The sequence below is a fragment of the Vulpes lagopus genome, chromosome 22 (assembly GCF_018345385.1).
Source record: "Vulpes lagopus strain Blue_001 chromosome 22, ASM1834538v1, whole genome shotgun sequence".
Classification (NCBI taxonomy): domain Eukaryota; kingdom Metazoa; phylum Chordata; class Mammalia; order Carnivora; family Canidae; genus Vulpes; species Vulpes lagopus.
In genome coordinates, this window is record NC_054845.1 from 15,043,481 (window position 1) to 15,063,901 (window position 20,421).

General features: G+C 47.4%; 1 protein-coding gene across 3 annotated transcripts in view; it reads left to right on the forward strand.

The window, feature by feature from the left end:
* The first annotated feature begins 1,893 nt into the window (after positions 1–1,893).
* The window catches only part of ADAM23 (ADAM metallopeptidase domain 23), a 169,339-nt gene continuing 150,811 nt past the window's right edge, over positions 1,894–20,421 (forward strand). For all 3 annotated transcript variants that reach the window (XM_041737549.1, XM_041737551.1, XM_041737550.1), the window contains exons 1-2: positions 1,894–2,443; positions 3,644–3,858. In XM_041737549.1, coding sequence (XP_041593483.1) covers positions 2,242–2,443; positions 3,644–3,858 — 417 coding nt within the window. In that variant the 5' untranslated portion in view covers positions 1,894–2,241. The remainder of the gene's footprint in view (positions 2,444–3,643; positions 3,859–20,421) is intronic.

Consider the following 20,421-nt stretch of genomic DNA (forward strand, 5'->3'; position numbering starts at 1 on the left):
AAGTTTACATTAATAAATGTATGATAATTAATATTGTAGCTCTGATACAGAGAGGAGGAGCTAATGTTAGTGTTTAACCCCCTATCAGCTCTGTGATCTTTGATTTCTGTATGTGTGTCTGCCTTTCTTCCTCTCTCCTGCTATCTCTCTTCCCCTCTCCTTCTGTCTTCCTTCTTTGTTAAGTCGGGATTGTTGGGGTGGAAAAAATTTTCTGTATGCTTTAAAGGTTCTTCTGGCTGGTCAAAAGTTAAATTGACATGAGACATTAAAAGAGAAAAATTAATTTCATACATACAAGAACTCCACATACATGAAAATTCTAAAGACCGAAAGGTAAAATGAGATATATCTGCTCTCCTGAGCTAAGGAATGGGATAGGTGCTGGGGGGCTTCGGAGGGGAGGACGGCAATTCACAGGGCAGTAAGAATAAGAGCTGATGATTGGTAATTAGATATTTGCACTGCCCTACAGAGGGTCACTCAGAAAAAAGTTATCCCTGGTAATAACTCATTCTGGGAAAGACCACCAATTTAAATTCTTTTAGGTAGTTAAGGGAGGGGCAAAGTTTTCTCTTGAGTCCACAGGGTTTCCAACATAATCACATGGCACATTTTGGGAAGAATTGTACTGAACGTCTTTGGGGCAGAGAATAAGGCTAACATCACTGAGCCCTGTCATCACTATGGTGCTTTATACTCTTATTTTTCCTTTTAATTGAGGAATTCTGGATCTCCTACAGTAGGTGTTATAATCTCCATTTTAAATACAAATAACGGAGTAAGACAAAGGTGTTATTACTTGTTCTCATTGGATGGGTGAATAAACGAATGCTTGCATTGTGGGAACTTGGGAACAGAAATATGTCACAGGCCCTAATTTGAAACCAGCCGTCGGATTTAGTGGCTGCTAACCTACCTAACTCAGGGATTCTCCATTTACTTTTTTTTTTTTAATTAAAGAGCAGCAAGAGAAAAATCTCCCCCTTTCTTTTCAGAAGTCAGGACTAGATCTCAAAATTTCAAATGTGTCCCCTCCAGTGCATGCCCGCCCACGTGGTTGAAAACCGATGTCTTTGCCCAACTAGATGCCACACGCTTAGCTTCTAATCTCGCATTTCTTGCTCCCAGATTTCCCAGATCTTCCCCAATACACCCAGTTATGCTTTCTGAAGTGTCGAGCCAACATTTTCTGGTTTCTTCGGCTTTCCGCAAAGCCCCGGGGCCTGGGCACTGGGGCCAGAGGCCGGGGTGGAGCCCCCCAGCTCCGGGGCTCCCCGCGCCCGCCTGCAGCCCCCGCTCCCCTCGCGGGGAGGGAGGGCGCCAAGCAGGAGGAGCCGCGCTATTTTTACCTCCTTGGCCGCAATCCTTTATATTTATTTGGAGAGAGGAAATAAACAGAGGATTAGGGAGGAAATGCCTGGCCTCGGTGTCTCCCGGGGAAAGAGGGGGTCGGAATAGGACGAAGGGAAATTTGGAAGATTTGGGCTGGAGGACGAGGCAGGTGCATCTCTCTGGGTGCTTCTTTTCTCCCGGTAACCGTGGTCTCTGGCCTGAGACCCCGTCACGATTCTTTCCTCCCCTCCGGCTAACGATCCCCGGCTGCCGGCCTTCGCGCTCTCTGCTCCCCCGAAGGCGCCGCCGTCACCCCCGAGGCCGCCCGGGATGCTGCATCACTCCGCGGCCCCCCGCCCCCCGCCCCCTGCCTCCGCGGCGACGCATGCGCAGTGCGCCCCGCGCCGGGCACCAGCCACAGCGTCGGGATCGGCGTCGGCGGCAGCATCAGGACCCGCGGGCGCGCTCTCGAGGGCGGGGCCCCCCCGCCGCGCGCCCCCGCGCCCCGCGCCCCGCGCCCCGCGCCCCCGCGCCGCGCGCTCGCCCGCGCCGTCTCAGCAGCCTCGGCCCCGGCGGCAGCCCCCGCAGCTGCTGGAGCGGCCGCGCCCGCCGCAGGGAGGGAGGAGCATCTGGGGCGGCTCCAAGTTGGCGGAGCCGCCGGGACCCCCGGACTCCTCCGCGGCCGCCCGGGAGGGGCGGAGAGGCGAGCAGGGGAGGGGGAGCCGCCCGGCCGCGGTGCCGCGCCCCGAGCCCCGGCCCCTGCCCTGCCCTGCCCTGCCCGGCCCCGGCCCCTGCCCGCGGCCGCACCATGCGCGCCCCGCCGGCGTGATCGGCCCCGCCCGCAGCCTCCCCGCAGCCTCCCCGGCGCTCTCGCCGGCCACACCGAGCGGCGCCCGGGAGCTATGAGCCATGAAGCCGCCCGGCAGCAGCTCCCGGCGGCCGCCCCGCGCGGGCTCCAGCCGTCCCCGCGCCTCCCGCGGCCCCCGCGGCGGCCCCGCCGGCCCGGTGCCCGCCCGCGCGCCGCGCTGCCGCCTGCTCCTCGTCCTTCTCCTGCTGCCTCCACTCGCCACCTCGTCGCGGCCCCGCGCCTGGCGGGCGGCTGCGCCCAGCGGTGGGTATGGCCCCGGTGCCCTTCGCGTTGCCTGCCCGCCGGGCCCGGGAGGAGAGCGAAGGGCGCGCGGGTCCGTGCGCCCCGGACACGTCCCGGGCTCGGCCTCTCCCGGCCGCCCCGCCTGCCTCTCAGCTCTCGCTCCCGAGCCCCCTGCGCCCCCGTTCACTTTCTGAAGTCCATTTCTGTTGCATTCACGAAAAACCCCATCCCAGCGACTCGGTTCCACTGGGAGGTATTTAGTGGATGCGGGGACCCTCAGCCATCCCTGCAACTTGGAGGGGAAACCGGCGGCCGGTAAATGCAGACAGGAGCAAGTTGCTTCTTGGGTGGAGAGGCTGAATGCGAATGCGGGAGGATGTAATAATAATAATAATTAATAATAATAATAATAATAATAATAATAATAGGGGTAACGTGTTGTTTCCTCAAATCGCCTACTGGGTTTATTCGGTGCTGTTGGAATTAGGATGGGGGAGGGCAACTCGGGAGGTAGAAACCTTGGGTTCGTGATTCTCAAAATGCCAGTCATGATAACGAACAATTAAGATAATACGATATTCAATACATAGATGATGGGAAATCAGTGGAAAGGGAAAGCTGGCCCTGGCAGAAAAATAAAAGGAATTGGAAAGCTGCCAGCATCTGCCTGCCTCTATGGCAAAGGATTTTTGCTCATCTCAAAAGTTTAAAGCAAAAGGAATTGCCTGTTTTGTTTAATGAATCAATTAACAGCCCCTGTCCATGCATTCAGCACTCAAGTTCTCTTCGGAGCGTTCTTAGCTCTCAGCTGGGATACTCCTAGTCAGAGTCCCATTGAGCTTCTGCAGACTCAAGAGAAGGGGTGGACATGAGGGTCGGAACCTCTGAGCATGTTCCCTGAATGTCTTCCCTCAAGTCCATGCCGCCCCCCACCCCTACTCCCCATCCTTAGAAGTATGTATTTGAGACTGGTTAGAAATGTTCGTGTAAAGCACAAATAATAATAAATAGTACATTATTGTATAAGCCTCATGGGCTGTTAACCAACTCAGGCCATTTCGTTGTTGCGATAACTTGCTTTGCTGTGTCTCTACTTCTTACTTGCTTACGAATAGAAAACTTTGTTTTTGCAATTAATGGGAACACACATAGTACTTTTGTATTTATAGGGTATATGTGTGTATTTGTGTATCTTTGTGCACCCCTCTCCCCCACCCCCAGCTCCGCATTGGAATGAAACTGCAGAAAAAAATTGGGGAGCCCTGGCAGATGAAGACAACACATCACAACAGAATAGCAGTAATATCAGTTACAGCAATGCATTGCAGAAAGAAATCACACTGCCTTCAAGACTCATATACTACATCAACCAAGACTCGGAAAGCCCTTACCATGTTCTTGACACAAAGACAAGACACCAGCAAAAACACAACAAGGTAGGCAAGGTGGGTCTGGGTATGCAGAGGTGGCTGCCTTGAAGAGTTTTCCTTTGCTTTGATTTTCTGCCAGAATCTGATCTCACAAATTTTACTGCAGCACTTTATTAGGAAATCAATTAATATTATGATAGAGGAGAAATTGGAGGAAGTAAACCTGAGATCTCCTGAGATAGGACTGCTGTTTGGGTTTTTTTTCTCTCTGACTCTCATGTGGAATCGGCATTTTCTTACGGCTTTTTAAATTCTGAAATGTGGCCCATCCGTCTCTCAGGTGCATTGAGCACTGAGCAGGAGTTAAGTGAGCATGTTGCTGGTCCTGACTTCTATCTTGGAGGCTTTATATAAGGGTGCAGTGTTCTACCTCCCGTGATGAAAACTGCTTTCCAGCTGCACACAGAAGATGGCTATAACAGGGTATTTGCAGATTCCCTATCCGTCCTTCATGCAGAAATTGAGGGTTAAAATTTAATTTTAAGTTTCTCACAATGATCAATAGGAAAGAATACTTTTTGTCTGAAGTATTTTCAGTAGGCAAACAATTTGACATTTTAAAAGATTACGGCGACTATAAACAAACTGTTTATATAATATAGGGTCCAGTTTGGGCCAGCATAGTCTTTCAAGACTTTATCTACATTCATTGCAAGTGGTTGCTTTACTTTCAAGTTGGTTCAGAAAGTGGCACTGATTTTTGAAAAGGCATTCGATAGAAGATAAAGGGGCTTAATGTTCGAAGAGTTGGAAGGATCTTTTCTTCTTGCTTACTGTTCTTTATTTGAGTTAGTAATATTTTGGATGCCAGGCAGATTTACACAGTGGGTCAGTCATCAGTACCTCTGTTCTTTATCATGAGCAAAGAATAGAGTCTGTATGTCAAGTATTTTACTCCGGACTATAGCTGTTCAATGGAGAAAAGTAGTCACTGTCTAACATCTAGAATTTAAGAACTATATCTGTGGTTTATATCATTGTTTTTATTAGTTTTCTAAACTGTAGGTAAATGGTAATGGTATTTATTCCTGTTTTACAAACAGGGAGTTAGAAATTTAAGGCTTTTGGGTGATAGCTAATATAAACTTCAAGAAGCCTGAACACTTCATTTTTATTATTTTTTTACAAGTCAGTTTGCTGATAAAATGCTTCCTTTGTATTGAATATTATTGGAGCAGCTAATTTTGTTTTACAGTGTTATGAAGTGGCTGTTACCCACTTTGACTGAGACGAGTAGGACTCTGTTCTCGCAGCCCTGTGACATCTGCTCCTATGTAACTTCATGAGTTGACTCCTGGATCCTGTCAGCCCATTTATCTTGTTGATAGGAGGAGTGGGTGGTGACTTCAAGGAAGAAGAATCCAAGGCCCTCTTGATTAACGCATTGGGACCCCTTTTATGGCTTTCCTAATTAATGAGACCTTCTACGGTTGAGTGGCAGGTTCTCAAACTCCAGTGCCTTTGGATAGGGGGCTGGAGGAATAAAAACAAAACAAAACAAAACAAAACCAAAAACTACCTTAAAGCCTATTTCAATTTTAGTATATGTGCTGTGCCAAAGTGAGCACCCTTAAAGCTATTTCAAAGAATACTGAAACCCTCCGGAGCTGAGACTTAAAAAAAATTCGGTGGAATATTTTTATAACTCAAATTTTGGAGGCAATGGCCGATGCCTGTCTTCTGGTCTGATGTTATGTGGTTGTTTTGTTGGATGGGACATGGTTTGACTGCTCTATGTCTTAATTTTTATAATAAGGTTTGTTAAACCTTCTCCTGCCACTCATGTAGGCTTCTTACTATGGAACAGAAACTCACAGTTGGAATGATTCTTCTCCATTTCCACCCTCCATGGTGGTGGTGGGTGTACTCTTACTTTAGAAAAAAAAATCCTTACACAGAAATTATATTTGAGAGCATTTTTCTCCTTTTTGTATTAGTTTAATTGAACAAACATTTGTTGCCCATCTCTCCTGGGCAAAGGAGTATGTTAAGGATTCAGAGATAAGAGATAAGGAGTACAAGGATGAACAAGACATGGTCTGTCCTCCAGGAGACACAGAAATGAGATAAGCAAGGTTCTAAAAAGTGTCCTACACAGGTGTAAACTGTGTCTTGTATTGTGGATTCCCTGGAACTTCCCTTTGTGTTCTATAATTTCCCTTTTATTTCTGTTTTCTTTTTTTAGATTTTTAATTTATTTATGCATGAGAGACATAGAGAGAGAGAGAGAGAGAGAGAGAGGCAGAGACACAGGCAGAGGGAGAAGCAGGCTCTATGCAGGGAGGCTGATGTGGGACTCTATCCCGGGTCTTCAGGATCAGGCCCTGGGCCAAAGGTGGCACTAAACCGCTGAGCCACCAGGGCTGCCCCCTTTTATTTCTGTTTTTAACCATCTCTTGAACTAGTTGACAAAAAGTGTGCCATATGTTTTCTGCTGTATCTTAGGATGACTTGCCTAATAATAGTGATGAGAGATACTTGTCATTTTAGCTGCTTTACAAATGTTTCAGTAAGAGAAAACCTATAGGATTTCATCATTCTTGCTCTTATAAAAGAGGTTTTGATTTTAATATCTGTGTGTTAGGTACCTTTTTTTCTCTCCTGATTTCATTGCACTCAAGCACATTTTAATGAATGCCTTAGAAATGCTGAATCACTGTGCCATTCTCATGGATCCTTAGATTGGGGGTAGAGGTGGAGAGGGAAGTTCCCAGATATAGGTTGCAAGGCAGGGCTTTGTATTTATTTCATAAATATTCAGTGTTGATCAGTCCTTATTACTTTACAACTATAAAAGTGAAAATGCTATTAACTCTTTCAAAATTTGTAAGTAAAAACAGACTGTGCAAAACACCTCGTTAATGCCAGTGTTCCTGAAAACCTGGAAGTTCTCTTTGTCAGAGATTGTTTAGGATCAAATCCTTTTTATCTCCAGATAGGGTGATGTATAACTTATCGTCCAAACTGCCATTTTTGAGAGTGACTGTGAGCATGCTTAACAATCTTGCTAGGATAATAAGCATAGACTGAGATGGTCCAGAGTAGATGGGGACCTGTGGCCACCTCAGATCTAAACGATTATGCTCCTTGAGTTTTGGTGCTTATCCCAATTCAAGTTTCTTCACAGACCCAGTTTTATTTTTCTGATGAATTATTGTAAATTTTTTCTTACTTCCTAGGAAGTCAGTTTACCGCCTTGTAGAAGTATCAGGATATGAAATGGAAAAATTTAGTTTTGTTTTGTTACCAACACTTGTCTTTTTTTATGTGTGGAGACTTTTACAAGCAAAAATTGAAATTTATGGTTACTAAACAGAAGCATTTTATGAACCACTAATGGCATATATTAATGAAATGGGCCATACATTTAAAAAGAGAAATAATTTAGATTTATTCATTCACATTCATTCATTCATTCTGAGATAATCCTATGAGGTCTCTTCCTAAGAAAGCAATGAACCTGTAGGGGAGGAAAAATAATTTTCCTTCTACTGTTCTAAATTCTTGGCTGAGTCACATCCTCTAATAAAAGACGGTTCAACAGGATGGAAACAAATGGAAATTTTATACCATGTGTACATCTTATATATATGGGAGAGACCCAGGAAAACTGAGTATGTCTCCAGAATGGCCCAAGTCACTACTTTAGATAACATCTCTGGCTAAAGATGAAAGATGTTGGGGTGGAAGGTGGGGATCCAGTTGTGGGAAGCTGTCAGAAAAAGCACAGTAAGCAATGGTAAGGTAAATCTTTGCCTTCTTTATTGATGAGAGTTCCTAGACTTTTCAAATAATTGTCTTCCTGATAGAAAGATAGAGAGAGAGAGAGAGAGAGAGAGACCCTTACAGATGGAAATTTCTTTTTTTTTTTTTTTTTAAATTTTATTTATTTATGATAGGCACACAGTGAGAGAGAGAGAAGCAGAGACACAGGCAGAGGGAGAAGCAGGCTCCATGCACCGGGAGCCCGACGTGGGATTCGATCCCGGGTCTCCAGGATCGCGCCCTGGGCCAAAGGCAGGCGCTAAACCGCTGCGCCACCCAGGGATCCCCAGATGGAAATTTCTTATAAAATGTAAATGACTCTTACAGAAGGACTTCTACTCCGATTTTCAGAACTTCTCCTGTGTCTGCTGTTTCTTAGAAATAATCAGCCTAAAATAATCCTTTTGCCAAAGAAGCATATTTTAAGATGGTATATTCTCTCCCCCTCAAACCTTTTCCTGAAACTTCCCTTTAGTCAAAAATTACTTGCTCTGGATCCTACTCCTTTAGGATTCTTTTCTCTTCCTCTTGGGAAGGGATGGAAGAGGTACGCTCTGCCTAGCAGGGGATCTAAGAAAGAGGAGAGTCATCTCTTTTATTTTTTGTTGGCCTGCACACAGCTCAGTCTTTTGTGACCTTCCCTACTGTGATGGGGAGCCAGAGCTGTGTATGGAAATAAGAATATGCACATTATAACCTGCTGAATGAGGGGGTACAAATCACCTGCGTAGGGGTCAGCAGGTAGCTCCCCCAGCACCTGAGCGGTCCTCCATCCCACGTTGTGGGTGAGCAGGAGTTAGAGAGCAGAGTAGCAAGCACCTATTGCTTATGAGGTGGTTGAGGCCAAGGTTACTAGCTTTTTGAGGTCTTAACTCCCAAGTGGTTATTTTAAAGATGTTTGTTTATTTATTTATTTCAAAAAATTAATTTATTTATTTTAGAAAGAGAGAGAGAGAGTGAGTGTGGGGGGCAGAGGGAGAGGGACAGAGAAGCTTAAGCAGACTTCTTGATGAGCACAGAGCCAACTTGGGGCTCGATCTCCTGACCCTGACATCATGACCTGAACTGAAACCAAGAGTGGGACGCCCAACCAACTGAGCCACTGAGATGCCATGAATGATTTTTATTAAGTAATCTCTACACCCAATGGGGGGCTTGAATTCACAACCTCTAGATTGAGTCATATGCTCCACTGACTGAGCTAATTGGGCACCCCCTGAGTGGTTATTTTAAAGGGTGCTCTGGGAAAAGCAAAACAGGAACTTAGCATGGGAATCCTAAAATCAAGTTCCTGAAGAAACGTCCAGACTCTGGGTGTGAGCAAGGTTATTATGCTGTACAATGCCTGGGTAGCAACTCAGAAACAACAAAAAAAGTTGTTGTTCTCATCACAATTGACTCTATGATGCTTAGGTATTAATCCTTAGGGAAAATTCTAGGCACTGGCAGGATTGTGGATAGTAAGAGCCACTGGCAGAGTTTTGGTCACCTAGCACATGAGACATGTGAGAAAAGCAAAAATGCCAGTCAGCCATATCAGTAGACAAATGAAAGGTTGAAATCCTGTCCGTAACCATTCCCTTCTTTTGTTGAGATCCAGCCAAGATAATAAAGCCCTTGGATAAGGTGAAGCTAGTTGTTTGGTTACAAGCCTGGGTGAGGTTTTGAAACACTTGTACCTGTTGGGCCATCTTTCCTAAGTTTCTCTGACTTTGTCCAGAATTATTAATATACATGCAGCAGGTGATGCCCTTTATAGCGCATATACCTCCTTCCTCAGCCAGTACGTAATCTGAAGCTGAATGGTTATCTGAAACCATCTCTGCTAAAGATCATGGTTTTTTATCTTTATAAATTTTTTTTAAATTTATTTATGACAAACATAGAAAGAGAGAGGCAGAGACACAGGCAGAGGGAGAAGCAGGCCCCACACAGGGAGCCTGATGTGGGACTTGATCCCGGGTCTCCAGGATCACACCCTGGGCCACTGGGGCTGCCCAGATCATGTTGTTATTACATTAAGAGTAGGCTTTGGTGCAGCAGTCCAGTGTATTCCACCAGGGTGGCTGACAGAGTGGTGTTTGCCTTAATGATTTGCTCTTGGGTGCCTAATGCAGCAGCGCCTTGCCCAGCCCCTGTGGGGGATGGTTCCAGGCCTGTGCCCAACATAATGGGGGTGAACGCTGCACACTTTTGATGTCAGGGAGGCAGAAAGACAGGTTGAGGGTTCAATTCAGTGACTTGTAGGGGTGGTCTCAGGGACACTGAAGTGCACTGACATAGACAGGATATCCCAGGGGCCAGAAAGGACACAAATGTGTTGGATGTTGAGGGAAGGAGAAGTGCACATATGGAGAACCATGTATGTGTGACATGGCCTCAGGGTACTGGACCCACAGTGGACATCAAGTGCTTGATGAAGGAACCCAAACTAAGTTGAGGTTTCCCCTGAATGGCTGGGCCTTGAGGCCTAAGACCATGGGGATTGTGCTCCTAGGGACAAAGTGTACTTAGTATTTATCTATGTAGTGTCGATACCTGGGCAGATACGGAGTATGTAAAGGGTGCATGTGGGCTCCTGCCACATGCCACATACCATCTTGCAAAGGGTCCTGTGTGGGAGTAGTTGAGCACCACAGAGAGCTGTGGGATAAGCTTCAGGGACCAGTAAAGTGCCTTCTGTTGGGCAAATGCGGACAGAGTCAGTCAAGCAGCTGGGTAGACCACTAACTCGGGAAATAGCCTTGTGTTGAGTCCAGTAACATGCCTAGCAGTTCCAGAAGCCCCTCAAAATGAGCTTTGGTTTCTGTCCATTGTATAAAAATAATAAGACTATTGGAGGGCTTGAACGGGAGCTCTGCGTGGTGGCTATGGGTAAGGGTCCCCTACAGAGAGGTGACCTTGTAACTGTAGTTCTTCCAGAGGGTGTAGAGGGAGATGCTGTGGTGGTGGCAGGATCTGAAGCCAGGAAGAGGTCCTCTCAATGGAAATTGAACTCATGGACTCCCAGGGTGACGCATAGTGTGGGCCAGTCTAATGGGTGTGGTGAGGGCAAGCATCTGAATGAAGTGTTTAAAGAGACCCTCATAGGTGGTGAGATGGACACATACGTTGGCCTTCCAAAGCTCAAAGGCACAGTAGGGAATAACTTGGCAGCCAGAGTGCCACCTCACACTTGAGCAGCGAGCATTGCGATAAGCAAGGGGTTCTGGGGCAGACACACAATTAAGTGCAAAACGTCACTCAAGGGGGTGATCAGCAGGGAATTTAGATAAACAGGCATTCGGTTCAGCAACCGAGTCCCAGGCAGTGCTTGCCCTCATCAGCTGCTGTGTCTTCCTGGATTTCATCTGTACTACAATGGAAGCTTGCAGAGCAGTGTTTGGGATGAGGTTGTAGGTTTGAGCGTTGTCATCTCCAGCATTGTCACAGGTGGAGGAGCCATCTCAGAGAAGGGTGGCTCTCTCAGGTAGTTACCCAGGAGGGGAACTGAAGGGTCAAGGGGTCTAAGAAGGTTGCATAGATTTGGGGTGCCCAAATTAAGGTTTGCTTGAACTGTCGGGGGCATTTACTCAGCAAATCACAAATTCTCAGTAAATTTTGGGAGTCCTTCAGGTGTACCTTGAAAATAATTAGGCAGTACTGTTCATCCATGAATCCTAAGGGTTGGAGGGGCACCTGGGTGGTGCACACAGTTAAGCATCTGACTCGGTTTTGGCTCAGGTTGTGTTCTCAGGGTGGTGAGATCCAGCCCTGTGTCAAGCTCTGTGCTCAGTGTGAAGTCTGTTTTTTTTCTCTCCTTCTACCCCTCCCACTTGTGCGTGTGCTCTCTCTCTCTTTTTCTCTCATTCTCTCAGTCAATCAGTCAATCTTTTTAAAAAAATAGCAAGACTTTAAGGCACTTGTGTAGCTTGGTTTAAAGAAAATTTAGTTATATGCTCCTAACAATTTAGCATTTGGCCCTATATTACTAGAGACGGGTCTGAACTTCATAAGCCTATCAGCCAATTAGGTTTGAAATTGGGGTAATGTAATGATCAGTGCTCAGAGAGAGATCAGGATGTCAGTGAACATGTAAGCAGGGCTGGTGGCCTTTATGCTAGCATCCATACCAGGTGGCTTTGGGGTACAGCCCCTCTAAGTCTGACTTTGAACTCTTGCTCTCTGCCCCCACTGGGGTGCAGTTGTGGGCAAGTGCTTTATGGTCCAGCGACTTTCTAGTGTTGCTTCTCTAGGTTGAGGAGAAGCCCTGTGACCCAGATGGCACACAAGGCACAGAGTAAGGCCAGCAGCAGTAAGCATCTGTATATAGTTGTGCGCCTGCCCACTGACTGCCCCATAGTGAGATTTATTATGGGGCTGTTGTGGGTCAACAGTTCTTTGGGAGCCTCCTCCAGAGTGGGGTAGGTCCAAGTGGTGTAATTGTATCGCCATGCAGTCATCTTCTGACGTTGCTGGTGTCAACCAGCCTGAGTACCTCTTCCCCTTTTAGAGAGCTCCACACTATCCCTTTTGTGGGTCCTGGTGCAATTATTTCCACCTCCTTTGGGGAGGTATGGTTGGGAGAAATGAGCCATCCACTAAAGCCACTATACATTGGAATTTCAGGTAGAATTTGCATATCAAGCAGGTAGGTGTGCTCCAGGAGCAGCACGGTGGGTCTGTGTTTTTCTAATGGGTCTGGACTAACTATGACTAGGGGGTCATAGCTAACCATTTGTCCCTGGTTGGGCTGCCAATGAGTATTCAAAGGTGAGATGATTAACACTTTAAATCTGTAAAGGGACTCAAAATGGTTGGGGAAAAGGTAGATAATATTTTCCTGTAAGGGGAAGGCATCAGATTCCCCTATGATCACAATCAGGCAGCATGAACCCAGTTGGTGTGAGGCCTAGGGTGTAAAGTGGTAAGTGCCCCTGGCAGCCGGAAGGTCCATTTAGGAGTTCGATTACTACCCTGTAACTTAAGGAGCAACCTGAGAGATGAAGGTACCACGGGATGCCCTGTAGGAGAGCCCAGTGCTAGCCCAGCACTGTGATACAAGGGCGGTAAGGTGAGGTCCTTGATCTGAGTCAATGATGTCTGCAGGGCCGAATGGGGACAGATTTACTTAGAAAAGAGAAATTACCTGCTCTGTAGAGGTGTTCCTGGAGGGTGTAGCAAGCAATAGGCCAGTAAGAGGATCCATGCATGTCATTGTGAAGTGGTTGGTGCCCACTGACAGAGGAAGTGGCCCTATGAAATCAACCTGCCAGAGGCTAAAAGGGCGGTTCCCTCACAGAACTGAAGCATGACAGGACAGTGTCCAGTGTTTGGTTTGGGAGCATAATTTGCGAGTCAGAACAAGCAGAATGCCCTGTGGTGGGCCCAGGTCACTGAGGCAGCAGCTCCCTCATGACCTGAAGAGATGTGGGACCATTTGGCCAGAGGATAAGGAGCATGCACGTCATGACTAAGAAAGGTCAGAAAGGTAGAGCCAAGGATGGATCAATGCTTGTGTGCGTAGGGGAGAGGAGGGCTGTAGTTTGGTGGTGGTGGGTAGAGCTGGAGTAGTCTTTAGTAAAGAATCGGTGGCTCAGAGCTTCAACTGGGGGTGACCTGGAATTGCACCGGGGCTTCCTCTTTCAGTTCAAGACAGTCTCTGGTATCCTTTGAGGGTGTTGAGAGGTGGGTAACCTTAACCGTAACTAGTGTCTGGCCAACTTCACATTGGGGCAGCTCAAATGGGGTGGCCTTGAATGGAAAAGTTGTCTGGCTGCCATTGGCCTTCTATCCTGTTAGCAACCTCCCATGAGTCAGTAAAAATATGGGCTGAAGCTTGTCATGGGCAGTGGTGCTCTGCACAGCCATTTGTCCTGCTGTAAGCTCAGTGAGCTGAGCTGACCCAACTGGCCATCTTTGACAAGCATGGTGCTGCTTGATAAGCATGGTGGCAGGATGGTAGGCTGCTGCGCTCCAGGGGGCTCCACTGGGGGTGGTAGTGGTGCTGCCATCAGGGAAATATACAGACTCCCCTTCTCATTCCATCAGCTCTTCCGGGGTCTCCCCCAGGTTGCTAGAGACTTAGGCAATGAAGACACTATCCACTTCTTCAAGGTCCATGGGCAGGGGATTGAGGACTGGGGAAGCTGCATCCTCCTGCAGTTTGGAAAGACCTGTCACATCAGGTTTAGCCTGTTCCCGAAGGTACCATTCCCATTTTTTTTTTTAAGATTTTATTTATTTATTCATGACACAGAGAGAGAGATAAAGTGAGAGAGAGAGAGAGAGAGCGAGAGAGGCAGAGACATAGGCAGAGAGAGAAGCAGGCTCCATGCAGGAAGCTTGATGTGGGACTTGATCCCAGGACTCTGGGATCATGCCCTGAGTGAAAGGCAGATGCTTAACCGCTGAGCCACTCAGGCGTCCCAGTACCATTCCCATTTTAGCAGAGAGGCATTTGTAGCTGTGTGAGCCACTGTTGGGCGGTGTCCCTTGTCCATGGCCTAATGGTAAGGTGTGTACACAGAGTGGGTTCCATTACCACGAAGGCGTCTGTTTCTAACAAAGCCAATAAATGACCAGAATTTGATGTTCTAAGGGAATGTCGTGGGCAGCTGTGGAGGGCAGCTGTATGGTGCAGAAGCCTATACGGCAGCCAGGAGGAGCCATGTTCAGTCCACAGTAGACTCTGAGATGCATAGTCCATGGTGGCCAGTGGGCTCCAGTGTCAATGAGAGCAGTAAAATGTTGTCTATTATCCGTGTCACGATGGATAATTGGAGAAGTCACCAGAGGAGGGATAAGTTCAGGGAACTGCTGGGTGCGTTGGCAACCCCTCTCAGAGATGAGAACGTGGGATCCCGGATCCTGCTACTGGGGCTGGAGTGCTCTGAGAGATGATGGCATTTTTCCTTGGTGGAGTTTGGGCAGGGGGCAGCTGGCAGTACCTCGAAGTGTCCTCAGTGCCTGAGCAAAGGCTTGTACCTTGTTTTTGGACTGTCCAGAGAGTAAGTCATTAGGGGTCTTTGATCTCTGGAGAGATTAAGTCTTTAGGGCCCCGTGATTGCCGATACAATGAGGCCTTTCTTGGTCATCTCCAGAGGGAGGGAGCAAGGGGCCACTTGTCAGTGGGAACTGAAGAGGGAACCAGAAACCGCCAAATTCCCAAGGGCCCCTTCTTTGGGTTCCTGACTAAGGGGGCAGTGGATTCCATTCATCTTTACCAGCAAACAAGATTGGGGCTTCAGGAACACTCTTTCATGTCTAGCTACAACACTGATGCAGTCTAAAGTCTGTTGTTGTACCATGTCTAACATTTCTATGAATTGTAACAGCATGGCCTTATAATTAAGGGGAGTGCCCTTGAAGAAGAACTTAGATCGGCCCCAAAGGCATGTCCTCTGGGTTGGAAATGGTCAGGGGGTCTGTGGGAGCATAATGCTCAGCAGAATGATATTCCCATCGAACCATCCCGATTTTACATAAGAAGAGGTGCGCTTTATTTAGTTGTCCACTCACAGTGAGCCCAAACTCAGTAATAATGCGACAGCCTGTTGGGCCCAGTGCCAGGCCGTCAGCATCCAAGCCGGGAGAGACAGAGTGTCTTTCCCCTTATCCTTATGGGCTCTGAAGTTGCGGGTGGCCTCTTCCTCAGGGCCTATCCCCTTTTGTATTTCTTTTGTGTCTCCTCTCCTGGTGGCTTGATGCATTTTGGAGTGTCCTTGCTGTGGTGACAACTCTGGGGGCTCCTTTAAGTGTCTCTAATAAAATGGGCCCTTAATATCTTGAGGGTTTTTAAAAAGATTTTATTTATCTGAGAGAGAGAGAGAGAGAGAGAGAGAGAGAGAGAAAACGAGAGTGCACAAACCGGGGGAGCAGTAGAGGGAGAGGGAGAAGCGGGCTCTCTGAGTAGGGAACCCAATGAGGGACTTGATCCCAGAACCCTGGGATCATGACCTGAGCTGAAGGCAGATGCTTAACCAACTGAGCCACCCAGTGCCCCTATCTTGGGATTTTAAAACAAATTATGAATTTTGGGGTCTTTGACCAGTCAGTCTAGCCAAATGGTGCATCTTAGCTAGTGTAAGCAAAAACTTGAAGCCAATTCCAAAGACTCGTGAGAGCCAATCAGTGCCCTTCTTCCCCTCCCTTTGGAGGGGAAGCCCTACCATCCTTTGGATATTTTTCTAGGACGTTACATTTGTATCATGGTATATAGCTAGGTGTCTGTTTTTCATTTATGCTGATTGTCACTGGATGTTTTGGTATGAACGGGTAGTAGCAGGGGACACCTGGGACAGAGGTTGTCTCTTTCCTCGCTCATAAGCTGCTACCTCCTTTCCTGGGTGTCCCAATCAACTTCCAAGGGTTTGGGGTCTTCCTCCGCTAGTATAATACTAGCCAGTGCATTTGGGAAAGCCCTCAAGCTCCAAGAACGTAGCATTAGTGATTAGGCATGTTGGTTTGCCACTGTGCTAAGTGAAGCCTAAACCATTGGATCAGGGGTCTTTCAAGCATCTGGTAGTGTTTTGATCTCCTCTGGGAACTTGGGAAGAGCTGGTACCATGTGCTTGGGGGCCCTGATTTTATTGAGAATTTGTTTTGCTCACCAGGGCAGGGGTGGGACTTCTGGTATCCTGTGGAGTTGGGGGACAGTCTGTGACAGCAGCAAGGAATGCAGCAACATACGAGAAGCTTGCCTTGGCAGCGTTGGCCCACCCGGGTGCCATGATGCCTGTGGTAGAGTTGTCATGAGATAGGGCTGGTTCCCAGAGCTCAGCACCTGGTGCTGATCCCTGATGTAGTGGCCCAGCAGCCTGCCTCTCCTTTAGACCCTGATCTAGGGGAATTCTCCTTGGTTCCCAGGACCCGAGAGCTGGAATCCCTGGTTCCTGCCGATGGGAAAGAGGGAGAGCCCTACCATCCTTAGTTATCTCGGCTTGGCTCAATGCTGGAACTTTTGCATATAATTATAGCCAATCATCTCCAGACTAGACACCCTTGCAGGTCTTGTTTGGAGACTCTTGGGAAACCTTCCCACCTTCAGACTGAGTCCTACTTGTTGGTCTGTGCAGAGGGGTGTGACCTTTCACAGCACTGACGATTTCAGGTGGGGATTCGAGGCAATACCTGGCGGGAGCAGTACACAGGGACACAAAACGAGACCACAGACCACAGCAAGCAGTGGCTCCTTCTTGAGAAACTGAGAAGTCCAGGAGGGAAATTAGTAAGCCAAACCTCTGGCGTTGTTTGGGGGTACAAATTGCCCACAATCCCATCCTCATTGCCAATTGGAAATCCTAGGCTCAAGCTCTTACCTAAATGTTCCAGACTCTGGGTGTGACCAGGGTTATCACACTGTAAAATGCCTAGCTTCAGTTCAGAAAGCAAAACTTGTTTTCTTCATCAGATCTACTCCCCACCACCCCAGACTGAAGGGAGAGAAGAGAAATGTTTAAATGAATTTAGATCATGATGATTATTGCATCCTACTTGACTTCAGACTAAGGCTGGTTTCGTGTTTCCTGGTCACCCAGAAGCCAGCGGCTCCCTGGTCTTGGTGTGGGGCAGCCGGAAGAGTTACAGGGCCCTTTCTCGGAATTGATAGAGGTGGTGATTCTAAGGTTATATGATAATACAAACTTTTATATTGGCCTCAACATTCTCTCTAGGTTTTCCAGGTGGTCCGAAGCAGTCATTACAAAATCGTAGCATATAGAATTTGGGCTTGTAATGGTTTTGCTTGTAATGCCTCTTATATAGTGGGTTGTCAGTAAATAGCTGTTGAATGAATTGATGATTGAACACTCATATGATAGAAAGAGTACCATGCTTTCTGTGAAATTTTGTGTTATAATCAAATTGACATTCAAAAGAACCTCAAGTTACTGTTGAGAATTTTTGGCACAGTGACAGATCAGTAGGAGAGATGATTTTGATCTTGAGTTTTTAGTGTTGCAGAAATCACACTGTATGTTTACATTACCTAAAATAGTAAAAATAGCTGTAGCAACGGTTCTTAGATCATCCCTACACTGTCATCCACTATTAATCATTAATGTGGATAATCAAGAGCTGACCACGTGATAGCCTTTTTATTGCCATGGGTCAATTCTCTGAGGTGAGTCCACCCATATAGTTTCCGATAAATCAGATTTATGTCTGTTAGACATTAGTTCTGCTTGGTTCAGCAAACAGTTACTGAATGCCTGTTTTGGATCAGGCACTGTGCTAGATTCTGGGAAAAGTGGTGGAGGGTATTATGGAGTCCCTACCCTTGTTCATAATTGAATGGGCATCAGGAACAAGGCAATTGGTGGTGTGTGTTTCATGTCAGTGCAGTTGGTAGTTGAAAGAACAAAAATCTGTGGGTACCCAGGAAAGTCAAAGAAAACTTCATGGAGGAATAAACAATTGAGCTGACCCTGAGGAGCAGTTAGGAGGTAAGTTTTTGGGAGTTGGAGAGAGGGTGGAGGGTGAAGGAGGTGAAGGAGGTCTACAGAGTCAGCAGGCAAAGGCTCTGGCCTGCTGAGAGGCTATAGGGGGGTTTGTGTGGTCAGTGTGAGAAGGGGAAAGCCAAGGGTGGGAAATTTAAAAGAATTGGCAATGAGTGTTAAATTTTTAGTCAATTAAGAAGAAAAAAACACTAGGGGCCCCTGGGTGGCTCAGTCAGTTAGGTGTCTGACTCTTGGTTTCAACTCAGGTCATGATCTCAGGGTTGTGAGATCGAGCCCCACATTGGGCTCTGCACTGAACGCGGAGCCTGCTTAAGATTCTCTCTCTCTCCCACTCCCTATGCCCCTCCAACCCACTCACGCACTCAAAACAATAAAAATAAATAAACTAATTCCTCTAGAAACCCAGTAATGTACATGTTTATGGATGTGGCAGTTGAGATTTATAGTTAGTGTTTTCAGAAAGGACAAACAGCTAGTCAGGGGCAGACAGAGCCAGGATTTAAAGCCAGTCTTATTCTTTGCAAAGCCCCTGTGGCAGGGAGAATAAGGTCTGTGGGAGTGGTGGCGGCGAGTGTGCAAGGCTGTGCAGAGTGCGAAGAGCTTAGGGGTTTGGATATTCCGTATCAGATGGTGAAGGCCCGAGAAGCCGATGGAGTGTCGGTTCTGTGGCTCCTCGGGGAACTCACCTTCTCTTACCTCGTGGGAGGGACAGACCATATGCACAGCAAGAACAGCACCAGCGGCAGGGACACAACGGTGCCCGGCGCTGACAAGTGCTTGAGATGCAATAGTGTATATGCTAGAGGACGGTGAGTGTGGGGATGCCCTTGAGGAATGGGAAGACCCGGCCCATCACCTTGGCTGGGAGTAACCCAGCCACCGTGACTCTACCGGGGTGTGGGGGCAGCACCCACTGTTGACTTCAGTCCCCCCCCCCCGCCCCTTGCTGGCCGCACCCCCAGCCTTCTTTGTTTCTGTTCCCTGCCTGGCTCCCAGAGGTGTTTCCTTGACTCTTCTGTCCCATGAAGCTGGGACCCTAGCTGGTCACTGCACCCTGCTCCAGGTGACCACTGTGCGCTGCAGCGGGCTGCGCCAAGATGAGCATCCGAGGTCTTGCAGGGCTGGACTCCTCCCTGCTGACTGTGTAACTGCTAGTGTCCATCTGTCTCACTTGTCCTCAGCTTCTGTTGGCAGACTGGGCCCCTGTCCCACTCTCTGGAGCCAGTCAGGAATGAGCCCAGGGCCGTGCAGCTGTCCGCTGCACTTGCCCAGGCGTGTGGCATCACCCAGTCTGAGAGTCGGGTCAGCCAGGAGGAGAGCTGCGCATGGGCCTTCCGCATTTTCCTCGGTGGCACAGCCGCCTTTCTAGCCATCTGACAGTGAACCTGGGGTGGGGGGGCATCTTTGACTCTTTTCTCTACTTCATCTTCTGTCTATGAATAGTCACTTATTAAGTCTTGACGTTTCTTCCTTGAATACGTTCCTCCTCCTCTCCCTGCATTGTGCTCTTGTCATTACCTCTTGTCTCTCTGTCAGTCCATCAGTCCCCGGGCTGGCAGATGAATCTTGGAAGGCTGACTTCATCCCAGGACTCCCCTTATCCGTGTGCATCAAGTGGGATTTCAGCTCAGTGAATTTTACTTGTGGGGTGAAGGAGAGCATTCTGGGGAAGAGCCGGCGCTCTCTTCTGTGTCCTGTGTCCACATTTGCTGTTCTGCAGGCCTTTGGCATCTTTCCAGGCCTGTTTATCCAAAGGTCAGCCCATGGCAGGAGGTAGTTTTGTCTGGATGATTCCACTCATATCTGTCCAGACTCTAGGGCTAGTTAGGGGAAATCCCTGTCCTCAGTGGCAACAACCGAAACTCAGTAATGTGTTCTCAGGCTTTTGTTTCAGGTTCAAGTACTGACAAATTCCTGTTTTAGGAGATTGTGTCTTCTCCATCTTTAAGATCTGAGTAATTAATTGTTCCTAGAGTATAAGTTTTTCTGAATAAAAATGTTTTATTCCCCTCCAAAATGTACGTAGTCATAAGGCCTTATTCACACAAAGTATTCAATTCACAAGTGACGTGGGTGCCCTTTAACCTTATGAAAGACTCATTCATTCACATAATTCATTTATTCAAAATCCACTTGGCATCTGAATTTTGTAGTTTTACAAAGGAGGCTTTGTGTTTAGAATTTATATAAATTTGGTACAATTTTAATCAAAGCGATTGCTAGGGATTCTATTTTAAAAAGGGTGGATCCAGTTACCGTGGTTTATTCAGAACAATGAGAAGTTAAAAACAATCATGTTCATTCATAGCAAATTAGGATACAGTTTTTGCTTTTTATAGAGTAGCATGAAAGGTGCATGCTCCGT